At 43.1% G+C, this 24,715-nt stretch overlaps 1 protein-coding gene across 6 annotated transcripts in view; it reads left to right on the top strand.

Moving 5' to 3' along the window:
- Window positions 1-24,715, top strand: part of PTPRF (protein tyrosine phosphatase receptor type F) — a 376,812-nt gene that overhangs the window by 269,881 nt on the left and 82,216 nt on the right. For all 6 annotated transcript variants that reach the window (XM_083868101.1, XM_083868100.1, XM_083868096.1 and 3 more), the window contains exon 7: window positions 16,163-16,273. In XM_083868101.1, coding sequence (XP_083724227.1) covers window positions 16,163-16,273 — 111 coding nt within the window. The remainder of the gene's footprint in view (window positions 1-16,162; window positions 16,274-24,715) is intronic.

Raw genomic sequence — 24,715 nt, 5'->3', positions numbered from 1 at the left:
CCTGAAATGCAATTCTAAACCCAAATGTCACTTTGCTCTGAGCTTGTTTCTTTTACAATGTAAAAACGGTTTTTGGAGCTGATCCTCTCTGGCAGGATATCGTGGCTTGTTTAAAGGAGACATTAGAGTTGACGTGCCTTTTGGAACATCACCTGGATATCTTCTTCAGTAGTCTGTCTTGATATTGCCCCAAATCCTTGGTAGGCTCAGACATTTCAGTACCAGCTCAGTGGGTCTCAGTTATTTTTTAATAGGAGCACAGTGCAAATCAGGATAATGAGATACTGGTTGAGATTTTACAGTCAGTGGTCATATGCAACTTTACTCTTTATACAGACTCTGCAAGACAGCGTCCTGCTTTCTGTTGAGTTCATTGCCATCCTTACTATGTGACTCCACAAAAACAAAGAAAAATCCAAAAAGCAGCAATTCGGTGGATTTCAAAGAAAGGTGGACACAGTTTTGAAATACAGAATTTCTTTTTGATTCTTTTGTTTGACAATCCAAATACTAGCTTTTGAAATACAGATGGTTATTTCTTGGGGGTGGCTAAGAATGCACTCAATTTAGCAAGGAATTCTTGTTTTTCTACTGCACTGTTCAGTCTCCCAGGACTGTAAGGCCCATTAGAGAATTAAAGAAAATAAAATGTTGCTTTATTCACTGATGAAGTGGAGGTCCCCAGTGTGAATTCAAGTGGCTGTTTAAGAATGCACAGCACAACTACATAGCAGCTTTAGTCTGGGGGAAAAAGCCCCCAGTGCCCTACACAAAGTACAGAAGGGACCAGAGCTGGAACAACTTTGGTCTAACGGGGTTTCATGCTTAAATATGAAGCAGACTTCCTTGCCTGGCCACAGTTATATCTGGGCACTCAAAAGCCATTTGTTACAAGTGCTGCTGCCAGGGAATCGCCATCTTCTTCTAACCATGGTAAACATCTTGAAACGTTTCCCCATAGCAGGAGCCTTCTGCATACATTTGATGATGCTTGGATGATAAGTAGGTTTGTACTTGGAGGAGTGGGTAAGTGAGACATCACTCTCAGCAAAAATAGAACCCAGCCTGACACTCCTGATCCCACCTTGATGTACCAGTGAACACTAATTATATAATGCATTTATAGTTTATGAAATTTCCCAGTGACCTTTAGCTTTTCTCCCCCACAACGCGGTTTAATCTTGATCTGTTTGTGCTGGAAGAAAATATCACACTTGTTAATTATTCTGAGAAGCTATAGGAAGCAGCAATAGGAAAGTGCACATGGATGTGTTTCACTTCGTAGTTGACTAAATCAGCATCAGAAATTGCCATAAATGAGCAGCAAGGCAGCCTCTGATGCACTTGCTGTACACTCTCCAGCCTCCTTTTCACAGGCACTTGGCTGCCTCTCTACCAGCTGCTTCACAAGTTTAGTGAGATAGAAAGTTTAAAAACAAACTAGTAAAGCCTGTCACAGTGTCCAAGTTTTGATTCCTATTCACTGTTCTTGAGCAACATCTCAATTGAATATTTCACCTGGGACTCAAACTCTAGAGCTGGCTGCTTGTGGAAGACACAGTAATTACCAAGGGAGGTGTGAAGGGAACCTTTTAAAATCAATGAGCAGCACACATCCTCAGACTCAAAAAAGAAATTGATTAGCTCTCTGATGTAGAATGAGAGGTTTCTACAGTTCAGTGCAAGAGACTTCCAAATATGAGTTTGAAGTTTTGTTTTCAGGGATCTGGTGCTATGACGCCAAGATTCACCAAGGCTCTGCTCTACCCTGGTATGAGTGGGGAGCATGAAGTTTGTAGCTTCTCATGGGCCAGAGATTCAACCCCTGTTTGCATTTGTGGCTTTCTCCTGTATTTGTAGTGGACATAAAGTAAGGCCTGCATTTTGAAGTGCCTGAGTCCCACTTAGGTGACTGCAACACCCTGTATGAGCAATGTGACGGCTTGGGCAGTTTTCCATTTGTTCTGCAAGGTGTTAATTGAGCTCTCCAACACTACACCATAGTTGGGCAGAGTTGCTTTTCAAAGAAAAGAGTATTTAAATAGATGCCTCATTATATGGTAGAGTTTAATAGTTTGCAAAGTCTCTGCTCCATTAAGATCATATCTTATAGTCAGGCTGGCATATCTGCATGAATGTCAGTTTATACTATCTCAATCTAAATATATGCTCATTTAATTTCGTTTAATTAAAACCCAATAAAAGTGAGACAGATGTAATATAGTTAAAATAGCTGCAGCACATTGTGAGCCCAGTACTGTGTATATAGTGTCCGACCTTCAGTGAATAATATATTAGTATTCAGATGTATGAATATAGGTCACGAAGGTCAAAGCAGCTTTGGAGTCTGACTTAGAGAGAGAGTTGAGAGATGATTCTATTTCTTCAGGCTTCTAGTATGGTATAAATAGAGGTAAAGAAGTAGCATGTTTGGGAAAGGTGCTCTCTTCTGACACTCACAGTTATGTGGGCTGGCAGTGCTCTGGGGGCTTCAGGAAGGTCTTTGAACTTGCATTGCAGTCAAATCATGTGCCCCAGGGGGGTCTGAGCATCCATTTCTAGAGTTCTGTTCATTTTCTGTCAAGATACTAAAGTTTGTGGTTTAAGACATCCAAGCCACCATTGTAGGCTTTTTTAACCCCAGCAAACTGGTGTCTTTGTCAGGAGCAAATAGACAGTTTATAAATCTGCCTTGTATCCTACTCTCCCTCATATAGTAATTATATCTATATGTGTGTAAATGCACTTTTCCTATTACATCTTCTGACAGCATAATTCTATATTTGGAGGGCTTTTTTAACTGCTTCTCACCATTGCTTACGTTTTTCTTCCCAAGTAAAGCTAAATTCTATTTTGAGTCCAGTTCTTGGGTAGTTTTGCAGGTAAATGTTACGCTAACAGCTATAGAGATGAGCACACAAATAAACACAGAGTTTCAGCTCTATTTTCCCAGATCAAGGCAAAAGCAAGGTCTCTGATTCATGCTGGTTGTAGCAAATTCTCCCTTGTTCATCTTGCTCATACTTCCCACCTCTTGTGGGCAGGATGCTGTTCTGCAAGTGCAGTGACTCAGGACAACTCCCTCTTCTCCCCCTGGGATGTGTAGCTTCACTCATTGCCTCTCAATGACACAGGATGTAAGGCCAGCTCTGGGCTGGGAAACCTCCCCAGCATGCTAACACATTAAAAATCTGTTTGGCTGAACTGATTTTAGAACTGTCCAGGCACTGCAGTATTGCAGGTGATGACACACATGAGTTCTGGCAGCCAGAGTCAATGCTGCACCTGTAACCATGTTTTAAAATCAGTTAATGATGTGATGGAAGCTTTCATGGTATAGATCAGATTGTGCTGATGTTTTACAGTTCTTCTGTACAGATTCTTGGATCAGAAGCTCCTGAGGATTTCAAAGCAACTCAGTTGGAATTCATACTCTCAAAGCTCTTGAATGTCTCCAGTGATTTTCATAGCTGAAGAATTGCCCTTCCACCTCGCTCTTCAGTAAACCTATGAACAAAATGTCAAATCAGAATAAATAGCTATTCTGACTGTTAACACAAGTCTTTGCCATGTAAGGAAACTCCAGAAATTCAGAAAGCATTATCTTTCATCTAATAGAGAACTTGATGTTAGAAAAAGTATCATTCTCTTTTAATCACTTTCAATTAACTGAGTTACAGGACCATGCCCTAAATCCTAGTGCGACTTTCAGACAATTTACTGCAAGTAAAGTATTAGAGAGGACTCTGCAGGTGACTTCAGTCCCTCTCTGGAAAAATGAAGGTGCCTCCAACACAGAAGCAGTGAGAGCTGGCTCGCCATATCACCTTGCTGCATTTGTGCTCTCAGAGTTACCAGCAAGCATTTTCATTTAGACTTGATTCTATCAGTAGAAGCACTACTTACTTGGAAACAAAAGAAATCCCCAACGTGCACAGAGCTAACATGCCTCTTTGTCCCAGTGAAGTGGCCATGATATCCATACCTTGCTTCACTGGTAACACCCAGCAGTTTGTATTCAGCAGATGTTCAGCTCTTAGCAAGGAACATCTTCAGGTCCAGATATCAGATAGACATTGACTTGGGACAAGATGTAAGAACAGCCTAAAAGAATGGAGATTGGGTAGTTTTATCCAGAAGGATCAGGGAACCCACACAAGGATGGATGCTCTCTCAGAAAGGACTGACTGCAAAAAGGTTGAAGCAGTATAGTGGCCAACAACAGCCAGTCGACATCTGAAGTTTTGTCTCCCGAAAGAACCTATTGCACACCTGGGTCTTGCTGTGTGAGGTGCACACAGCAGTTGTGGAATACCTTCAGATTCCCTGTGGCATCTGGTGGCAAATAGTCTTTAACTTTTGAGAAGAGTTTCCCCATAACCTATGCTAGGAAGTAGCCACTGTCAAGAGTTCTCTGGGATTCAGTGTTGCACTGCTCTAGTGCTCAGTTGCAGCTAGCACAAGCCCTGGTTTCTCTGCTGATGTTGCTTTGGAGTGATTTTTTGGTGGTTTAGGTTCCTACAAGGTGGTTTAGGTTCCTACAAAGAAGTGGTATGTCAGTAAGCCTGTGGTGAGTTTGTCCAGCAAAGTGAAGTGCCTTCTCCAAAAGAACTTCACACTGGGAAATGCTGACATAAATAACCTCAGGGGGTTTTCTATTATATCATCCTGTTTTTCCTTGCTTTGGGTGTCTGACTGGGTGCTGCTAGTACACAGAGAGTATCAGGATCAGCACTTGCTCCTGACCGAATGTATGGGGTGTTACTCAGTGTCTGTTATCATGAAGAGGAAATAAACTCTCCTTCCTTATGAGTGTTTCAAACCTTTCAAACACCAGGGATTGGGTTTGAAGTTTGATCTTGGGGTCCCTTTGCATAAAGCAGCTTGGTGATCACAGGGCACAAGTTGGCATCAATAACCATTTGAGTGATGACACCTCCATCCCTTGATGGAATCTGTTACGTTGGCACTCTGTGGCCGGTGTGCTGTGATTTGTCCCTTTGAGGGACACCCTTAAAGGACAACAACCAGAGATGAATCATTATATGATGTTAAGGATAAAGGGAAACTTCAGTTTTTTCCTTCCGGATGAGGAAATTTGGGGTCCGACTGAAACTCTGTAATTGTGTCCTCTGAGTGAAAAGTGAATGTCTTAACTTCACAAAGGTGAGAGAGACATGGAACAAACACTGCAGTAAATACAGCAAGCCTCTGTGTTGCTCCCACAAGGGTTGGATTACGTTCAGAAGCCAGGAGGATTGGGATTTAACTCACGAAAAAATTAGCTGGCCACATTTAACATTTTTGGGAATCTGCTTCAAGTTTTCAGCTGCTTCTAGTGCTCTGTATAGACAATTGCATAATAGAGAAAGGGTTGAGCCTCTGCAGGGAGTAGATAAAAAGATTTCCTGCAAATCTTTTCCGTTCTAGGACAGAGCAACAAACCCTATTTCAGCCAGATGAGAGATAAGGAAGTCATGTTTTCAGCCCCTTGGGCTTGTGCTCAAAGTTGTTACACCATTCCCATGGGAAGTGACACATTGTGGTGATGCTTTTCTTAACTCTGAAAACTGGAAGGGATGGGGATGGGGGACACACAATACACCAGAGTGGGAATGCCCTAGACCAAATAGGGCAAATATACCACTTGGCAAACTTTCCAAAGAGGCAAAGAGAAATAACCCTGTTTTCCATGGTTGTGCTATTCCATGCAAGTATCTCTGGGTATAACTGTTCTGTTAAGGGTAGCAGTAGTTACTAAGGTACATAAGTAAGCAGCAGATTATTATTCCAAGAGAGAGATTACCCACAACTTCAGTCACTGCAAGATTTTTCCTGATGCTTCAGTTTCTCTGGATAGAAGACATCAGAAAATATAATAAGACATAAAGTTAAAATGGGATGTCATCTTGGCAGAGGAAAATGCTAAAATGAGTCGTTTGAATTGCGCTCCTGCTTCAAAAAAGGGACTCTGCCTAAAGGAAGGGTAGTTAGAAAAGAAAAAGTATAAATATTGTAATTACTTTTTAAGAGGCAAGTTAAATGTGATTAAAATATGCCTTCTTTGTATTTACAGAAATTCTTTTCTGTCTTTCTTTCCCATTGGGTGATCATTGTTGTGGATAATGGAATGAGCTGTAAATCTGAGATACACGACACTCTTGTATGCATACTGGTATTTATTAATCAATACAGTGAACATGATTTGACACACTGTGTCCTGTTTAACCCTATTTTTCTGTCTGTTTAAACTCCTCAGTTTTCTTTGGTAAGTGCTTGGTATTCAGATCCTACAAATCTGCATAAAACCAACACATACCATGAACTGCCTACAGATTCAATTTGCATGAATCTCTCTCCCTTATACTAACAGCCTTCATATGTGCAAATTAAGACCAAGGGGACAAAAGTGAGGATTAGAAGGGTTCCCTGCCAATTAGCCCAGCTGGAGCTTCTCCATCATGCTTCAGTATTGATTGTACAGTGAGCTCAAGATGCTGACCAGTGGAGCCTCCACTTGCTAAATACCTTGACCTCATAAAATGAACCTTTATAGATTGTTGCAATAGGATAATTTAACTTTACTCCCAGAGAAGCCCTCCTTATAAGATACTCTTCATTACAGCATGTAAAATTATCTACAGTGCCTTATAAAGAGGGTAGAGATCCCTTTCTTCTGCTAACATCCAAATTAGACAGGAACAACAGAGGTCTGGCTAGCATGCCATTGTTATATTACCAGAAACCACTTCATTTCGAAATATTTCTGTATATAAAGTTAATTCTGCGTGACACCAATTTCTTTGCCAGAGGGAACCTGATACAAGGGTTATGAGAATGTGGAGAATGACTCAAAACTGATTTATTACACTTTCCTCTTAGTTTAATGTCTTTAAGCGAGCAGATTTTGTCCCACTGGTCATTCTAACCTCAAAGCCAAATTGCACCAAGTGCCCGCTACCATGCGCTTGCCACCCCTCCTGCCCAGCACACTCACAGTCACACAGCCCCAGGGCACACCCTCCTTGTTCTGTATGAGGAATGAAGGGGCACTGTACCATCTCCCCAAAGTGTTCTCCATCTCAACTGCTTGAACAGTGGTGTGGGTGAATGCAAGTGGTGAGGCCAGCCAGCAGTGCCACCTCGGTAGCTTAGTTTGGCCCCTGTTCATGAGGGTGGGGGTTTTAATGGCAAGATGCAGGTCTGGATACTGCACTCCTGAAAGCAATAAGCTTTACTAACCTCCTGAGAGTGTCACTCTGACTTTTATTGCACATCAGTTTCTTTTTGTTTATTCCTGTCTCGCTAATACAAATTCTAGCTTAAAAAAAACTTTCTGCTTTTTAGTTATAATTTTCTTCCTTTCCTCTTTGTACTAATGCTTCTCTCTAATCTTATTTGCATTCAAATTACCTCACCAGGTGGTACACCGATCAGAGGTAAGAATGCTGAAATGTGCCTCCAGTTGTCACGTCACTCCATCTCCTGTCTGCCTTGTCCCTTCTCCTCTGGTGTTTCTCATCTCCAGCTTTTATTCTCAGCCCTAACTCTGCCAGTGCTCTCGCTCATCTACACTCTCCCACTAGTGTGTTTATTTCAGTTGGATTTTAGCGTGATTTCTTGTAGGCTCATCCATTGCAATTTTGCACTGTTGAAAGGGGTTTATTCAAGGGAAAGTTTGCAAAAGTTTGAGAAATGCTCCCACAGGAGAGTTGACATCTCTTGCAGCTCCTGAAAGTCTCTGAACTTCCCACACGGTTGTGACCTTCTGAGGTCTTGTGTCTCCAGGGTTTTAGATGGATTGCTTTGGTGTAAGTGTATGGAGGTAACATTTTCACAAGAGAATAGTGAAATTCATCTGTGCTGCTGCTGATGGTCATGAAACTCTAAATGGAAGGAGAAAAATTCTTGAAAGGTTGAGCAAATGTGACTCTGGGATAAGGAGCACCTTTGTGTTCCTCATATTTCTCTTTTAAGAGCACTCACCCTCTAATGTGATGGCATAGTGGAGAACCACTGACCCAGATCCCCCTTTCTAAGCTGGACATTCTGGTGTTGTTTTGCATCATTAAGGTTTGTTTTAAATAGATAAATCAGAAGCCTATCTGGCTGTTTAAGCCCTCATTAATTAAACCCACCCCTGGTTTGACAGCCCAGCCCAGTCTGATGCACAGTCGCTTGGTAGTTTTCACAGCCTGTGTGCACCAGTAATGACTTTCCAATTGGAGTGTTGTTTTTTCCAGCCTAAACACTCAAAGCTGTCTGTTTAGATTAACTTTAGCATGTTAATCAGCGTTATGTGCTAAGGCCCTTCTGAATTCTCTTGTGATTTTGGTTACCCCTCTTGACTGACCTCTGGATTTCTTGACAGAATGACTACTGCCTATAAATCAACATAACCTTGTTGGTTCAGTTTTCCCCCTTCTCCCTTTTCCTCTCCCTTTTCCCTGAATCACTGCTGGAAGTTAACAGTCTTACTCTCAGAACTGGTTCTGTGGCTGGGGGTTAATGTTTTCAGCTCCTGTTAAGTGATTTTAGAATAAATGTGGATTGCTGTTTGATACGTATTTGCATTAAGTTGCCTTTGTAGCAAATCTGGGTCAGGGAAAAAGACTGCAAACCTTATTTTTATATGAATGGGCTTACATATCTGTCATTCCTCCCTTTGGAACATCGGAGATTGACAGCTGTGATGTTGCAAACTCCTTAAAACTATTTCTTCATCTCCTATTTCTACTGCAAATGCTAAAACGAAGTGACAGATGGAATGCTAACTCGCCATCCGCTCTGAGCTCCCGGCCGAGCGCGCTGAGTGTGCAGCCATCCCAGGGCCTCCCCTCACGCTTTGCTGCACGCCCGTCCCAGCTGATGACATTAGTGACTCAGCACCAGAACCACATGGATGCTCCATACGTCCTGCTTGGGAACCGATCGCATCTCTGTGAAAAGAACCATCCATCTCATAAAACATACGTTTCCCACACCCCCCACCCCCTTCCCACCCCCGTTTGAGTCCTGATGAGGTATTTTAAGAGTGTTCTTGACATTATTTAAAATATATGTGTCCTGTTTGAATGTCAAAGATGACATTTCTGTGAGAGCAAACAGAAGCCACGTGCTGCTCTCTGGCTTCTCCTAGAGGATTTCTGTCAGCCCGATGCCTTTTATTTAAAATGGAGGTCATTGAATTTCTAAAGATAACGACAGATTAGATGAAAGTGCTTTTATGATGGTGAGGTTGTGTCCATGTAGAAGTGACTGTTCTGCCATGTTCTATACCCAGCTGCACTCTTGTTCCTCATTAAGGTAAGTTTGATGCTTTGGAATCCATTAATTTGGTCTGAAAGGAAGGGTGAACTAATTAGTCTTAATGAACCCTTTTGGTAATACTTTTGGGGGGATGGGGTGGTTTTGGTTTGATTTCATTGCTGCTGTGACTGTGTCGCTAGGAGTTGTGTGTCTGCAGTTCTTGGGTTGGTATCCAAGACATTTCTGCCAGACCAGTGGCAAACCCACCTGGAGGGAACAGCATTTGGTTAGACAGAGGATGACCTGAGATACTCTACCATGCACCCCTGTAAACAAGAAGAGATTTTTATCTCTAAACATTAAACTCGTTTGACCTTACCCATACATATTTGGTCCTTTCTGTCCAAGACATCTCTGGCTTCCCTGAAATGGGAGGAACTCCCATCCACAATTCAGAATTTCCATTTGTAGCTTCAGTCTTTACCCCTCTGGGACTGTCCCAGATAGTAATTTAATTTTGAAATCCCTGTTCGTTCATCAGAAAGAGAGCTGGCAAATGCCTGTCACATTATGCAAGAGCTGGCTTCTTAAGGTGACCCACAGATAGTATCAGCAAATCCATGTTTAAGCAAGTTCTGCCCCATTTATATTTTGAAAGTATATGATGTTAATTTCCAGCGTTTCTCTGCAATTTAACTCACTCAACCTTTTGTGAAGCCTGCCTGCGTTTTCCTGTTTTGGGCTGTAAGAGGAAGCAGAATGCAGTTGTGTTTCTAGTGGGTGCTGGACTGAGTAGGCACTAGATTGGATACACATGAGGAGGTAAAGAAATATCATCTCAGGCATTATCCCTTTCCAGTCAGATTTATTTGTTACTTTTCTGTCACCACAGGAAATATCAGAGGTTCCTATACATAAGAGTATTTCTTCCTTACAGACGTCAGCATAGCAGAGGTCTGTCTGAATTAACTTTAGATCAGCTCACTTGGGTGTCAGAAGCTGTCTGGGAAGCCAGGTAAACACCTGCACTGACTTCTGTGTAGCTGTAGCTAAACCTTTTCCAGTCCCAACTGAACTGGTTTAAATATAGCTCCATTATTTCAACGCTATCCTGCGAGCTGGAGCGTAAAGCTATCCAAAGAGATTAGAGGAAGCTAAAAGAATTTTGCTGTCTCTTTTTGAGTATGTGTTTGTACATTTGGTTGTACTTTGTGTATTATAGGATTTTCTTCCTGTTTCTTAAGCTTTTCCAGTCACCAAAAGAAAGCAAAAGAAAAAACAATTTTAAAATGAGATCTGCTTGCAGGAGATGTGTCAGGGGGAGGTTGGGTGGGATAGTGCCTGGAAATGCTTGTAATGCCATGTTTCTTACTGTCACATTCAGATTGACTCATGTCCCTTTAGAAGCACACAGAGGTGTTACTGTGCTTTTGACAGTGCTGTAGTTCTGCTTCTGAGGCAGAGTCCCCTGAGATTCCCTGTACCTGCTAGTGAGAGATCAGAGCATTCTGAAACTCTCCTGTCTAAGAGGAGGCCTCACGCTGCCAAGAATGTTGGGTCTCCTTTCCTCCCTCCCTGCCTGAGTCCAGCTCCTGGCAGCAGTCAGGTACTATCAGCAGCTGCCTCTGGTGCTCGAGAGAGTGATTTCTCAGCAGTGCTGCCATCCAGAACAGGGCCCTTGTATGCCAATCCCCATCCTCGCAGGCATAATAACCATAATGAACACTATCAATGAAAATACATTTGTAGTTACCTTGTTTTGCATATTTGGCAGTGCCAATAGCTAGTGGAGGCTAGGTACAATCCGCTATAACAGCTGGGAGATGTTGCTGTTATAAATTACCAAAAATAGTGAATATGGGAAATGCTTATTTTCATTTTTAGTGACTCTCATATGGTTTGGTGTTTTTCTCAGCTCCCACAGCAAGTGTTTGTTATCTCAGGCAGCAGCCAGGGTGTCAGAGTCCAACTCTTCCATTTTCAGGGCTTCACATTGTTTGTTTGTCCACCATATTCACATTTATGAGTCCTTATTTGGTCTAGGATTGTCTCTGACCCTGCTGCTCAGCTTCCTGGATTTTATTAGAGAAATTCTCCTTCCCTGGGAGGAAATTTTTAGGAAAAGGGGTTGGGACCTGAGCAATTGTTGAAGAGGGAACTGGCTGAAGAGGGTGTTAAGAATACTGCTGGAAGAAAAGTCAGGTAGTATTTATGTGAAGGAAGCTGATGGAAAGCAGGGGGAAGGAAAAGGGATAGTTTTAGGGATAGCCATGTGCTCTTAGTGTGCAGGTGGGCTAAATTTACCTCTTTGCTGAGAGGAAGGGGCCTAGTCAGGTAGCTACCTGACCAGGTTCATTACATCTGCACTGCAAGCCCTTTCCTTAGCTGAGTTCTGTGTCTGCAGCCTGGTTTCTCTGACTCTTGGGTACTTACAGGAGTGTTTAATTCCGTGTCTGATTTTATAACCAGGGCAAAAAGTCAGTCCCCCAGTTGTGAGCCCAGAGGACTGAGGCTGTGAATGCCCTGATAGAGAAAAAGGGCTGTTCCCACTGCTGGGGATGGATCTCTGTCCTGAATTGATACAGAAAAGCATTGCCCCAGGAGCTGTCTTGTTTGGCTCCATGAAGTGCTCTCTGGGAGGAGAGCAGAAGCTCCCAATGAGCTACAGAGCAGGATTTCAGAGAGATCAATTTGTATGGCAGCTCAGAGCCTTTTACATTTGGGTTGTCACCTGGAGAAGAGAGTGACAAGCCCTCCATGGCACAACAGTACCCAGCACTGCCAAAAAGCGTCCCTTATCAGGATCTGCCTTCCCCATGCTTTCTCTGTGCAGGGCACTTCTTAAATGCTTCTTTTAACCACTGTCACTGCAACTAATGATTCTGCCTGAGCACAAGTACATTTGAATAGATAAGTATCTTGGAAAGCTGCTAACGGGGCTGTTGTCTGTGCCCAAGTTAAAGAGCAAAAGAAAAGCTAGGAAAGGAGAGGGAGAGGCTGGCAAGGAGATACCAGCACAGAGTAAAGAGGAATAAGGAATATACAGTAAGGAATGCTTGTCAGTCAGCAGGGCTGACTCCTGCCTTCAGCCCTAGAAAACTCTACCTTGTAACCATTCTCCCTGGCACTGGAGAGTGGCCAGGGGTTTTTCTCAGGAGCTGTCAGCTCTCTGATAAGCTGAGATGTGTTATCAGGAGCAAGTCTGAGGCACAAACAAGGCTGGTGTAACATGGCAGTGTGGTGAGGAATTATTCCTCTCTTCCTCTGGAGCCCTGCTACAGAGGAGCAGTGAGAGTTCAGTGGTGCTCAGCAGGGACAGGTTTCACTCCGATGTGCACATGCTGCTGCAGAGCCCCCCAAGCTCCCAAAAAAGCTGTTCCCTGCTCCTCTGTGTACTTGTATCCATGTAGTCCTGGTAGTGGATGGTCCTCATGCATCCACTGAAGCCCTGCTGTCTGATTGCACGTCAGAACTCAACCACATAAATGGGAACAAGGCACCTGGCACAGGAACACTGCAGGAGTCCATGTGAGGAGTCTGCAGTAACATCCTGTGTGAACGAGACCTCACTCAGTGACTTATGCAACATAAATCCCCAAGTAATGAATAAAAGTAAATCTGCCTTCCTAGCCCTGGTTTGCAGAGGTGCAGAAGATTATGAGATGTTGACAGGGCTAGGAATAGAAATCAGATCCTTTGCATTTGTCAAGGCAGAGAATTCACTGTGCTTTTGAGCATCTTTGGATGCAGCTTCCATGAATTTCAGGGAAAGATGCTACTCAGAACTCAGCTCTTAACTTTCCTGTATTCCATGTGTCCTGTCCAGCCTAGACATGAACCCTCCAAGAGAGGATGTCTTTCTTTCTCTGGGATCACTGAACTATGGCTGAGAACATTTTATAGGAAGTTTTTTCTCAAGTCTCAGATGCATGTCTGTCTCCAGCTTTCTGATTCCAGAAATGTCTGAGCTTCTTAACTTTATTAATAAATCTTTGTACTCTGAGACACCCTACGCTTTCCTGGATCCCTCACTTAGTTGTAGGTTGTCCTTCAAGAAAACCCCTACAGCCCCACTGACTGCAATGATGATTACCATGATCCTTCCAGTTCCTGCTGACTGTCAGTCATGCTGCAGGATCTATATGTTTGTCTAACAATGATTTATTGCAGTACCTAATTTTTTTTCTGTTTCTTATGAGAGGTTTGTGTTAACTTCCTTCTGTTCTGGGTTCTTGTCTTCCTCCTGACACATCATAGTTTGAATAGTTGTGCCAGCCCAGACAAACCCAGAGTCCCTTGCCCAGTGTTCCTGAGCAGTTTGTAGGCAGTTGCTGACATGTTGCATGTTTATAGTATGATTTTAGACATTGGTCCATATTGGCCAGCAATAACAGCATTTCTTTTGAAACTCCCCTCATTTTCGTCATTATTTTTTTTTCTTTCTGCTATTGAGGTCCCTAAAGATGAAAAATAGTTTGATTGACATTTAAGAGGCATGGTGATTGTGAGTATAAAAGGGTAAAAAAATACCAGTAACATGTATTAAATGGCTAAAAGGGTCATATAAAAAGGTCTGTGTTTAAGGCAGAATTATCTAGGGATCTTTTTTCCTAGGTAGACACTACTGTCACTTGAAGCTGGCTCTGCTTCTAGTCCAACCAGTTGGGTTTTTTGTTAAACTTGGGCATATTTTGCAACAGACCACTTTTCCCAGACAAGCTTGATGGAAGTACTTGGAATGAGCTCTGCAGCACATGCATGCCCAAGGAATGATGAGCAGAAATTATGAAGGGGGGTAATATATGGTGAGTCCTGAGAAAATCTTCCTGACAGAGAGCATAACCAGGCAGTGGCATCAATTCCTTGAGGAAGTGGTGAGAGACCTATCACTTGGCACATTTAAAATGGGATTGGACACAAGACAAGTACATTTACAATAGGGAGCAATCCTGCCCTGGCCCCCAGGGATGCATGAGGTTACCTAATAGGTCTTTTCCATTTCTAGATTCTCTGATTCTCTGTATCTTGTCAATGCTGGGAAACTTTGTCCTGCTCCACTGCCTATCATGCTGCTGTCTGCTTGAAGATGTTTTTCCCAGACAGGGTGTAGAAATTCACTGTTCTCTCTGAATTAAGCAGCAGAGCTTTGTAGGCTTCAGCCTGCAGGTGTCCAGAGAGTGCTGTGGCCAGGCAAGCTGGCAGGTCCTTTTGTTAGTAGGTGGAAAGACTTTTTGCAAACGAGCCTTCTCTGTCTAGCTGAAGCCTCATTTCCAGCACTAATGCAACAATAGGGAGGGCTCTGTACATCATTTTTATTATATGGCAGAACCCAGGGAAGTTCATTTTTCCCCATGACATATAGGCTTATGCTACAGTCTCAATTTATCCTTCTAAATAATGTAGGTGGCAGTGGTTGATTCACATTAGTTTTTCTTCTGTTCTGATGATATGAAAAACTGTGTTTGACCTCTGCAGCTTGAACTAGCAAGAAGGGAGAAGGCAATTTCACCAGCTATTCTCAGTGCAGCTCTCAGTGGTCATTTCGAACTGTGGTGGGCAGAAATGAGTTCAGATCATTACAAGCAAAGGGGTTAACATTTTTTAGTTTGGTATAAGGTTTGTGAGCAGAGTTCCCTTCTTGCAGGCAATACTAGCCAGCAGAATCTGAGCACTTGGAGGCACTTAAAAAATTATTCCCACAATGCCTGGGGAAAGCCGGCTGAGCAGCAGCCACTTCAGTATCTGGCCAAAGGCCACAGACTCCTGCAGTGAGTGCCAGGTTGCTGTCACATGCATCCAGCTTCTTTCTTTCTCTGCATCTCCATCTTTTAGTCTGCATATGGAGCTCAGTTAAGGGAGTTTAGGTGTGACCAGTTGTGCAGTCATCTGTGCTGGGCAAGAATTTGGATGAAAGGCCAGGCTGCCAGGCTGAGCGCTGCGGGACCCCAGGGGAATGTGCTGAGTAGATGAGAGAAAACCAGCTTAGACCGTTGCTCACTACCACATCACTGGTACTGTAGAGGTTCCCCATGTAAATTGCCACTCTGTGTGCCCTGACCAAGTACTGTCATTATTTACTTGTGCCCCCCATGCATTTGGGGATGGGATCAGATCATCTCCCAAGGAACATGCAGCCTGGGATAAGCAGCTATTCCTGACCCAAAGCTGGGGGAGCAGGCACTGCTGGGACAAAGGGAGGGTGGCCTTCACACAAGCACCATGCAGCAATTCATATGTATTGCATTGGTGTGTATCTTTCATGTCGCAGACTAACTTTCTAATATTTTAATACTGTATATGATGAAATCTGAAAAAATACAGAGAGCACTAACATGGAAAAAGCTGACGAAAGACAAAGTGTTTTCTCAAAAAGAGTTATCTTTTTGAGACGTCACCAAGGAAGAGTGGTGAGGTGGGAGGGATGGGACTCTGCCAGTTTCTGCAGGAAGGTTGTAATTTGTTGAGTGTTTGTTAGGCTTTGTGTGGATCAGATAAGAAACAGCTACCGTTAAGTGTGCTTTGTGCTTGCCTGTTTTGATTAGAGACTTATTAAAGGTCCTTTTTTATTAGGTAGAAGTCCCATACAAAGCTGTAATTAATATGTGTGTGTGTGTACATTTTCATCTTTTATTGAAGCAAAAAATAGAAGTGGTTGGGATGGTTAGAAATAAATCAGTAATTGGTTCCCTGCACATTAGAAAAATAATAATAATCAATTTCACAATTTTCTAACAGCAGACTGGGTACCTTTGGCTGCATGCTGGTACCTTGTGGGTCCAGGGAACATCATGAAATACTTACCCAGGAAGATACCTTAAAAGTGTGGGGTACAGCCTTCCTTTTCAGAGGCTGTTGGTTTGGTTACCAGATTTGCCGTAACCTGAGTTGTCTGTTTCATCTTGTTTATGTACAGGAGCTCTGCAAATAGAGAACAGTGAGGAGTCAGACCAAGGCAAATACGAATGTGTTGCAACCAACAGCGCAGGAACCCGCTACTCTGCCCCAGCCAACCTTTATGTTCGAGGTAAGAGCAGCTTCCACCCAAGGAGGTCACTCTCCTCCTTCCCAAAATCTCCATGGTTTTCAGTGAAAGGAGAACGTTCTCTGCCTTCATGCCCTGATTACACTGTGTATTGTGTGATGGGGCCTTCTGTTCAAAAAACAGCAAGTTCAGTGCTATCTTTGATCCACGTTGTGTTTGACTCACAAAGCAAATCTGTTTTTGCTGTTTATATGGTGTTATGTAAAATACTGAAACATGAGCAGAATGGGAATTCCTTTCTCTCTTGAGCTCCTTAATTTCTGTGTCATAGTTATCTTGGTTGGGATCAAGGCATGCTTAATCATTTCAGTATAAACTAACCTTTGGTGGAGTAATGTAAAACTGCTCATGCTCTGATCAGCCAGATTGCTCAGCCATACTGAGCCAATATTTAGGCCTCTGCTTTGGAATGTGTACCTTTAAAAACTGAACAGCTTTTTGGAGTTGTCCTAATCCATCTTATATGCATCAGTGATTGAGCCTCTGGGTATTAATGGCTCACACTGGGAACCTGCTGGAAATTAGCGACAATTCATGTAAAGCAATTTTTCTAATGGTTATGCTATGTTGCCAATTTAAAAATGTTTTCAACATACCAAAATAACTAGGTTTTATATTGGGATAGTCTCCTGGCAGTTTTGTTGGTCTACACTGAAGGTGTTTGAATTAGCTCGGAGAGAAGCAAGTGCTAAATTCCCTGTACACTTTCTGTTAATTTCAGCAAGGAAAAAAACGTGCTGCTTCATATGAAACTCGATAGAACCAGAGTCACTGGTCAGGAACCACTGGGAAATGTAGTTACGGGTTTTCTCAAGAAAAGAAAAAACATTCTTGTGCTGGTGCTTATTAAGAGTTAGAACCAGATTTTATTTCCATATAGTAAATCAACAGACTAACAATAAAATCTCATATTCACTTCTTCCTTCCTCTGATTTAAAGAAAGAAAATACAATCTTAAGGCTGTATATGCATTGGTTAGTATGGAAAGAGGACATGAGAATGATAAAGTCTTCTCATGCTGTGTGTTTGCTTCTAGGGGTGGCTTCTGGCATTGTTTTTGTTGCTTATTACGGGGGACTGCTTTTTATTTTGCAGCCTGATTTGGATTATAAGAGTCTTTGGAAGACTGAAGTATCCAATTAAGCATATTCAGAAGATGAAGCTATATCTATGCAGTGGAATCACTCATTTCACTCTCACAATGTATTTATGGATGATTTTAAATTCCCTGTATTCTTGCAATTTCATTTTTCAGGCAAGCTGTACTAAAATTCATCCCAGATTGACCCTTTGCTCTCTGAGAGAAAGGATTCTAGTAACCAGGTTGGCTGTTCTTGCATAGGTTTGTGTGGATATTCATTCAGCTGTACTGCTGCAGTATTTGGGATGCTTTTGCCTCCTGTGACATGCTCAGACTGTCGATGTTCTATTTTCTATAGACATGTGGCTGAAAAAGGCACAAAAGCTTCAAGAGGTAGAAAAGCCTCTTCTTAACAACTTTACAATTTCTTACTAATGAACGTTCTTTGTTTAGCAAATGAATCCCAGAGGACTGAGGAGTGTACTGGATTTTACACTCGGCTTGTGCTCAGCAAGGTTCATCTGTCCTGTTGGGGCTAAGCATGGGCTGTGAGTGGTCTGCACATGTGAGAGGATCCTCATGTTCACCAGACAAAAGCATGTTCTTTGACATATGTTTTGCTGTTAACTGTCACTTTTTTACACATAAATGTTTTGAACAAGCCTTTTTCTTGCACATAATCTTTACAATGTGAATCTCCAATTTATGTGATCCTGATAAAGTCCTTCTGTATATTTCAGACATGACAGCCTGTAAATTATGATGATGTTGTTAGATGGTATTTCCTGTGCATACTAGGTCCTAGATGGGTTTTTTTTGCTTACAGTTTCTGATAGCAAATGCTCTACAAAAAAAAAAAGTCTTCTTGATACTACATCAGTTAAAGACTTCAAAAAGTTACTCAAACCGAGAACGGTATTTTATTTCTTTAATGCAAGGAGAAAATAGAAATATCTTACTTTCTCAAGTCTGGGATACAGGATAGAAATCCCTGATTTTTTCTTTTTGTGATAGTCCTACAGTATTGTCATTAGACACATCAGTGACTTGCAGTGGGATCTTCAGAAAGTACCTGCATGTTTACTAGAGAGGACATTAATTAATGCTAAATTACAGTGGAAATTAAGTCTATGGACTGCACCACCCTTGCTTGGTGGTTTTATAATGATTGACCTCGTTGTAGTGAGTACCCAAGCAGTTGTCCACTTCCTCAGGAAGCATGGCTGAGTGCTGAGCAGCAGCACTAATTTCCAGTCTGTGTAGTTCTTGGGACTGCTTTTGCCTGCTCTCATTTACAGCCTATTGCTTTTCTGATAGTTCAAATGTTTGTTTGTCTCTTGACTCTTGGGATTTATGTTTTTGATCATATTCTCTCCCCTTTCCTAGCCTCCCAGGTAATCCTTTGTGAGTGGGCTGTGTTAGAAAGCACAGGCTCATTAGCATCTTTATACTTGTCACGCTAACAAAGGAAGAGACTGGGTGCTGAGAAGGAGTATCTGGGCACTGCTCAGGGCTTTCTATATCAATGGAAAAACAGGAGGAGGAAGGAGCAGGCTATACCAGTGTCTTGTCTCTGTAAATCCTTTAGAGCCAGCACTTCTGCACAGATGGACTTCATTAAAAGTTAAAACATTTCCACACCAGGGATTTGTAAAGAAAAATGGATGCATTTTCCTTCGAGCTATTATTTTCATCTTACTAAGTGTGCTGGAAAGCAACTCTCATAAGCCTTCTGCTTCTGGACTGATGGGTCTATCTGGCTGCTGAGCTGGGATGGGGCTGGGATCAGCACTGGGAGCTGATTGCCTCCCACTGCTGGAGGGTGGCACAAAACATCCAGACCATCAGAGGAGCAGGAACAAGGTGGAAGCAAGAGCAGGGAGCATGCCAGGGCAAGGTGGCTATCTGGACCATAGTAGGGACTTTAGAGGGAACACACTGGTATAGTCCTATCCTGCCTTTAACCACTAGCAGGTTTGCCAGTGCTTGGTCTGGATGTTATCGTTACCACCATGAAGAAACACTCATCCCTTTGTGGATACATCCACTACAATATATTGTAACAGTGATTAGATTTGGGACTTGATGGTGCTGCAGGGAGAAGGGAAGGGAATAGAAACATGGAAGATGTGATTCCTCTAATCCAGAGAGCTTGCTGTCTAATTTAGCAGCAAAAGATCCAAGACGTTGATTCAAGACAATGAAGAAATTGATTTAAGAGTAGAAGGCAGGTTGGACCTTGTATAGAAACAAAAAAAAAAGGTGGTGTCATTTTGCCATGTTCACGGGGAGTATGGTGTAATTGCACCAATTCACCTATACTATTCACCTATACTGGGTTTTTAGGAACACACTTCACTTTTCATGTGCCTACAGCTTCAGGGGCATCTGCACCAAGAGAAGCATTTTCAGCCACAGGTCTTGTCCTGCGAAATGCTGTGAAGGTGGTGGCCTGTGTGGTGCACCCCACAACAGATGCACTTATTATTATTTTCCTCTTTTCCCATATGAAGGGGTTTTCTACCCTTTTCTTTCTCTACACATGAAGCAGATGAGTAGGAAGACTGTATGTATGTATGTATGAACTGTGGAGTTCACTAGAAGTGTTCCCCAGTGCTGCTTACAGCAGTGAGCAATGGCAGTGCTATTAGACTAGTACTTACAGGAGCCCTCGCTGCATACTTGACATCAAATGAGAAATCTGCTGCCCAGTTTTCTCTTCTTAAGTGCTGCTTTTCAGGCCTTGAAGGCACAGCCCAGTGGGGCAAGTGCAGTGAGTTCTCTAGCCGAAAATGCTATACATACTGTAGAGAAGGAGCTGCACTGCTACTTTAAGAAAAAAGATCATTTAAAACTGAATTATCTGCTTTGTCCCCAAATTGCAAACTAGTAAATCAGAGTGCAGTAAATAGAAATGGTATTACTGCAAAAATCTGTGCTTTCTTGATCTGCTTTTTGAAAGGCCAGGCTAGTATTTCATTTGACAGCCGGGAACCCTACTTGGAGTCTGAAATTTTATTTGCCAAATTTCACCAAGGAGCCATCACCTAAAATGAAATTTGGATTGCTGCTCTGACCCTAGCAGCAATTCTCTGGCCTCTGCAGGGTTTTACCCTTGAGAATTTGGCAATAGCTTAGGCTCAGACACAGAGGGAGCTCACTGAAATGGCTACTTGTGGATGTATGATACTTACTGCAGCAGGGACCTTGTGTAAATAATAATAATTCTGAATGACTGACACAGGCCTGGAGCAAGAGGACTTGACGCCTTTAAAAAGAACATTTTCTGCTTATGTAATATTAAAGCAGCTAAAATAGCAACAGCAGTCAAAGCTCAAGGCTCTTGCCAGGAGAAGAGTAAAAGCTGAGGACAGTGGTTGAACAGTCAGCAACCAAAACCGGAGATGTCTGAAAAACAGCTAAATAACCAGGGAATACATTTGTTTACAGCCCAGCTGTATGCACACTTCTGGCAATGTGCTCCATTAAACCCGCCTCTCCTCAGTTTGATGAGGGTGACAATCCTTGACCAGAGAGGGGCACTGCCAGTGCTTGAGGGGCTGGCAGTGATCACAGGCAAGCAGGGACTGGAGAGACTTGTGAGGGAGATGCCTGGATGACAGGAAACATGGACCAGCAGTTGAATCAGGCTGGTTGACCCTGACGGCTGCTGTGGACAGATGTCTGCCCTGTGCCATCAGAAGAAGCAAAGGCAGGCTGAGGTGGAGGCGCAGAGCAGAGCCCTCAGCAGCTGCAGCGTACACGACATGGCTGTGCAGGCTCTGCACAGCCCTGACCTTGGGATAACGCAGCAGAGACCAGGGACACGGCCGAAGGAAGTGCACTCCCTTGCATGGAATTTCAGTACTTCTAATTTCATTTCCTCTGCCCCCGGGTGCTTGTCCATGCTGAAGCTGTAGCTGTGCTGCTGTGACCCTGGTTGGAGCGGCTGCAGTGTGGGCAGGTGCACCTCGGCTGGTTGTGAGCAGGCTCGGGCCAGCACAGCCAGGGCTGTGCCACAGGTGACACCAGCACTGTGGCTCCTGCTGCTGCCCCTGTGTATCCTCACACCAGAGCTGCCCGGCTTCAGAGCCAGAGAAGCACATGGAGGCTTCTGCCAAGTTTTCTCCTCCCTAAATATTACTATGAATATTTTTGTCATATTTTCTCCTGGCAAGGAAGTGTGTTCACCGTCAGTGTGTTTCTATGAGCATTCTGCTATGCTGTAATACTTGTAGTGATCATGGCTTAGTAAATAATAGTTCTTTGTCCTTTAACTAGCACATTCCATCTAAAGATTCCAATGTGCTTTATAGAACTCAACTAAATAAGCTTAACAATTTTATTCCTTGCAAATCCTTTGATGGTTCAAAGGACCTTGCGTTGCAAGGCTCAAGTCTTATTATTTCTAGAATGACCTTTATGGAAAATAGAAGGAGAGTGACTGGTGGCTCAGTGTATGATAATGCAACACAGAAATGTACTTGAAAACCTCTTTACCCCTCCTCCCCACAAGACCTGCACAGACATCTGTGGAACAATTAGGCCTGCATATCTGTGCCAACTAAATGTCCATTTCCTCCCCTTCCATATCCAGTTGCACAAAGGACTAAGAAATATGTCTCTGGTGCTCTGAGATTTTCTGCTCATAATTGAATTCATGCATGCATGTGTGTGCACTATGAATGGGGAAAGGATGGTTGGGCACCCTGAGCATCCTGTCTCTCTCTCTAGGATGGAATATACTCATCACTATGGCATGAAAACATTGTTCATCGGATATAATGGAAGGTTGTCTTATTCTCATGTAATCTGGCATAAAAAAGACAATCTGTCCTTTTGTTCCTCTATACCACTAAAAGCTGTAAGGGATAAAATTTGATTTATGTGGAATCTTTGAGACACAAGATGTGCTTTTGGAGATAAGCAGGAACAGGTTATCCCCCTCCGGGTTTTTGTTAACCTCTTTGTCTTTTGGATTCCAGAGTGTCTGGGTTGGCCTTTACATTAATGCCTTGCATAGCACCAGAGGGTTTTCACACAGGACAAATGCTGGCAGTTCCCAGCAGAATTGCAGTACCACTTGGGATAATGAACTTTCGTGATGCTTTCAGGGAAGTATTAGCTTCCCACTTTGAAAAGCTTTGGAAATGCGTTCCTTTGTTTGAGCTAGTGATCTAAACTCGTAGACCTATGCATACGTATCTTGGCCACAGCTCCCTGCCTTGTTTCAGGTAGCTAATGACCAAGACTATTCAGAAGCTGAGCCCCACATAAATCCAAGTTCATTCTTCCTGCAGCAAGCTGCTGTGGTTAGAATATTGCTGCTACTGCACAGACAAGCACATCAGTGGCAGAGTAAAAGCCAAATTCAATTGACTTAGGAATTTCTGCCTGTAGAGCTTGAGAGCCATCTGACAGTCAGAACTGGCAGACATATGTCTGATACAGCCTTGCTCTTTGCTACTTTGCTGTTGCAGCTTGGATTTCAAATGGAGCCCCGTTTTTACTTTCTTGAGTTTGCTATCCTCTGGTGGCTTTTCTGCTGTGGCTCAACTTGCACTTAGACTGGCGTGTTCAGCTTAGCTGCCAGGCAGCTCAGGTTTGTGAGAACACAGTAGCATGCTTAGTGAGCTGTGGTGTTCTGCACAGGGGATACTATGTGTAACCCCAGGCTTAAATCCTCTACCTCTGTCCCTGCATGGTGGGGAGGCAGATGTTATTTACCATCACTGCTCAGTCATTTGTTCTGTAAAAAAGCAGAAAAACTGTTGATAAAACATGCTTTTTACCTTAGGAGTGACATGGATAGAGAACTGGAGATAAGGGACCATGTGAATGAAACCTGTAAGTAGATGAAACTTTCAGTTTACCATTTATCAGGTTTATCTCAGATAAACCACCAGCTGTTTAAGCCTTAACTAAGGGAAGAGCAGAGAGAACTTTCTGCCCAGGTGTTCCCTCTTGCTTTACAGCTGTTCCAAAATAGCCTGCTACTGGTTTTTATTGCTTATAAGACACTAATATAAAATGAGATTAGGAGATAATCCATCAATTAATGGCAAATAGCAGGTCCTAAACTTATTCATGTTTGACAAACCAGAAAGTAATCTGTTTGAATTAGTGTGTTTCACATGTGTCTCCTCACCTTTCCAGCTCTAATCTGAAGTGTCAACACCTGTGGAAAGCCACTGCTGGAGCCTACTCTTATCCATGCCCACTGATGCAGTGTGATCTCTCTGCCAGATTCCCCAAAACAAAGCTGCTGGTTGTCCCCCAGCTGGAGCAGCACCTCTCACCTTCCCTCCCCCAGGCAGCCAAGTGGCAACACAGTGAGTCCCCTTGGTATGGCTGGGATCAGGACAGGGGTTGGCTCTAGAAGCTTCAATAGCAAGGACAGGTCTTCCTGTAGCTGTTCCAGCATCATCCCTCAGTCTCACACCCTTCACCAGCCTCTTCCCTTTGGTCTCACAGTCCCAATAGATGAGTAGGTTGGTCCACGCTGGCAGCACTTGGAGTTTGTGTTGCCCTGTTGTGATGTTAGTGCCGCTTTCCAGAAACACAGCCTTCCACAGGCACACCTGGTTTGCCAGAAGCACTGTCCTTCCTGAGCAAGGGCAGGAAACAAATCCTCCCTGTTGGGAAGAGCTGAGCAGAAGGCAGGAGCCCCTCATTGCCTGCTGAAGCCATGCAGATGTGATACGCTCCATTAGATTAGGAAATAAAGTGCTGGCTTGGGAGCAGCAATAAAGAGGTTCCCTCCCATCACAGGGTCTCACAGGATCAAATGAGCCTTATGCTAAGGTTTTGTAGACCAAGAGGTAAATCCCCTTTCTAAAGCAGGACCGAGGAAACCTGGACTTTAAACTTAGGACTGTTTGTTTTAAAGATAATCTTGGTGGGGCTCCTCGGTGGATGTTGCCCTCACTTCTGGGCCAGTTAATCTCTAAGTTGACTGGTTCAATTTCCCTGGTATCAGTTCAGTTGAAAAAATGTAAATAAGTGTTTTGCTGTTCTCCAGCAAGCTCCATTACACTCCATAGGGCACTGTAGTGGCTGGTATTGGTAGCTTGTTGCCTTGCCTGTACTGTGTCAGTGTTGGTTAAAATCCTGTCCTCTGATTGCTGGAAATGACTTACTGTACTGTTGCACTGTATAATGCCACATACTGTTCTCTGATTTGCAGTGTTTCTGCTGGAAAGCAAATTCCTTCCCCCACCTTCTCCTTCCCCCATCAAAAATGTGACTCATAAGCAGTCTTTAGCTATCAAATCCATTTGTGTATTCTCTCAGCGAGGGTTCGATTACAGCTGGTATGCCACAGATCTGTAGCTGCAGTGAGG

Source organism: Zosterops lateralis (genome assembly GCF_965231275.1).
Source record: "Zosterops lateralis genome assembly, chromosome: 9".
In the NCBI taxonomy this organism is placed as follows: Eukaryota; Metazoa; Chordata; class Aves; order Passeriformes; family Zosteropidae; genus Zosterops; species Zosterops lateralis.
The sequence above is the reverse complement of the archived record's forward strand: the minus strand, read 5'-3'. Positions and strand labels throughout refer to the sequence as shown.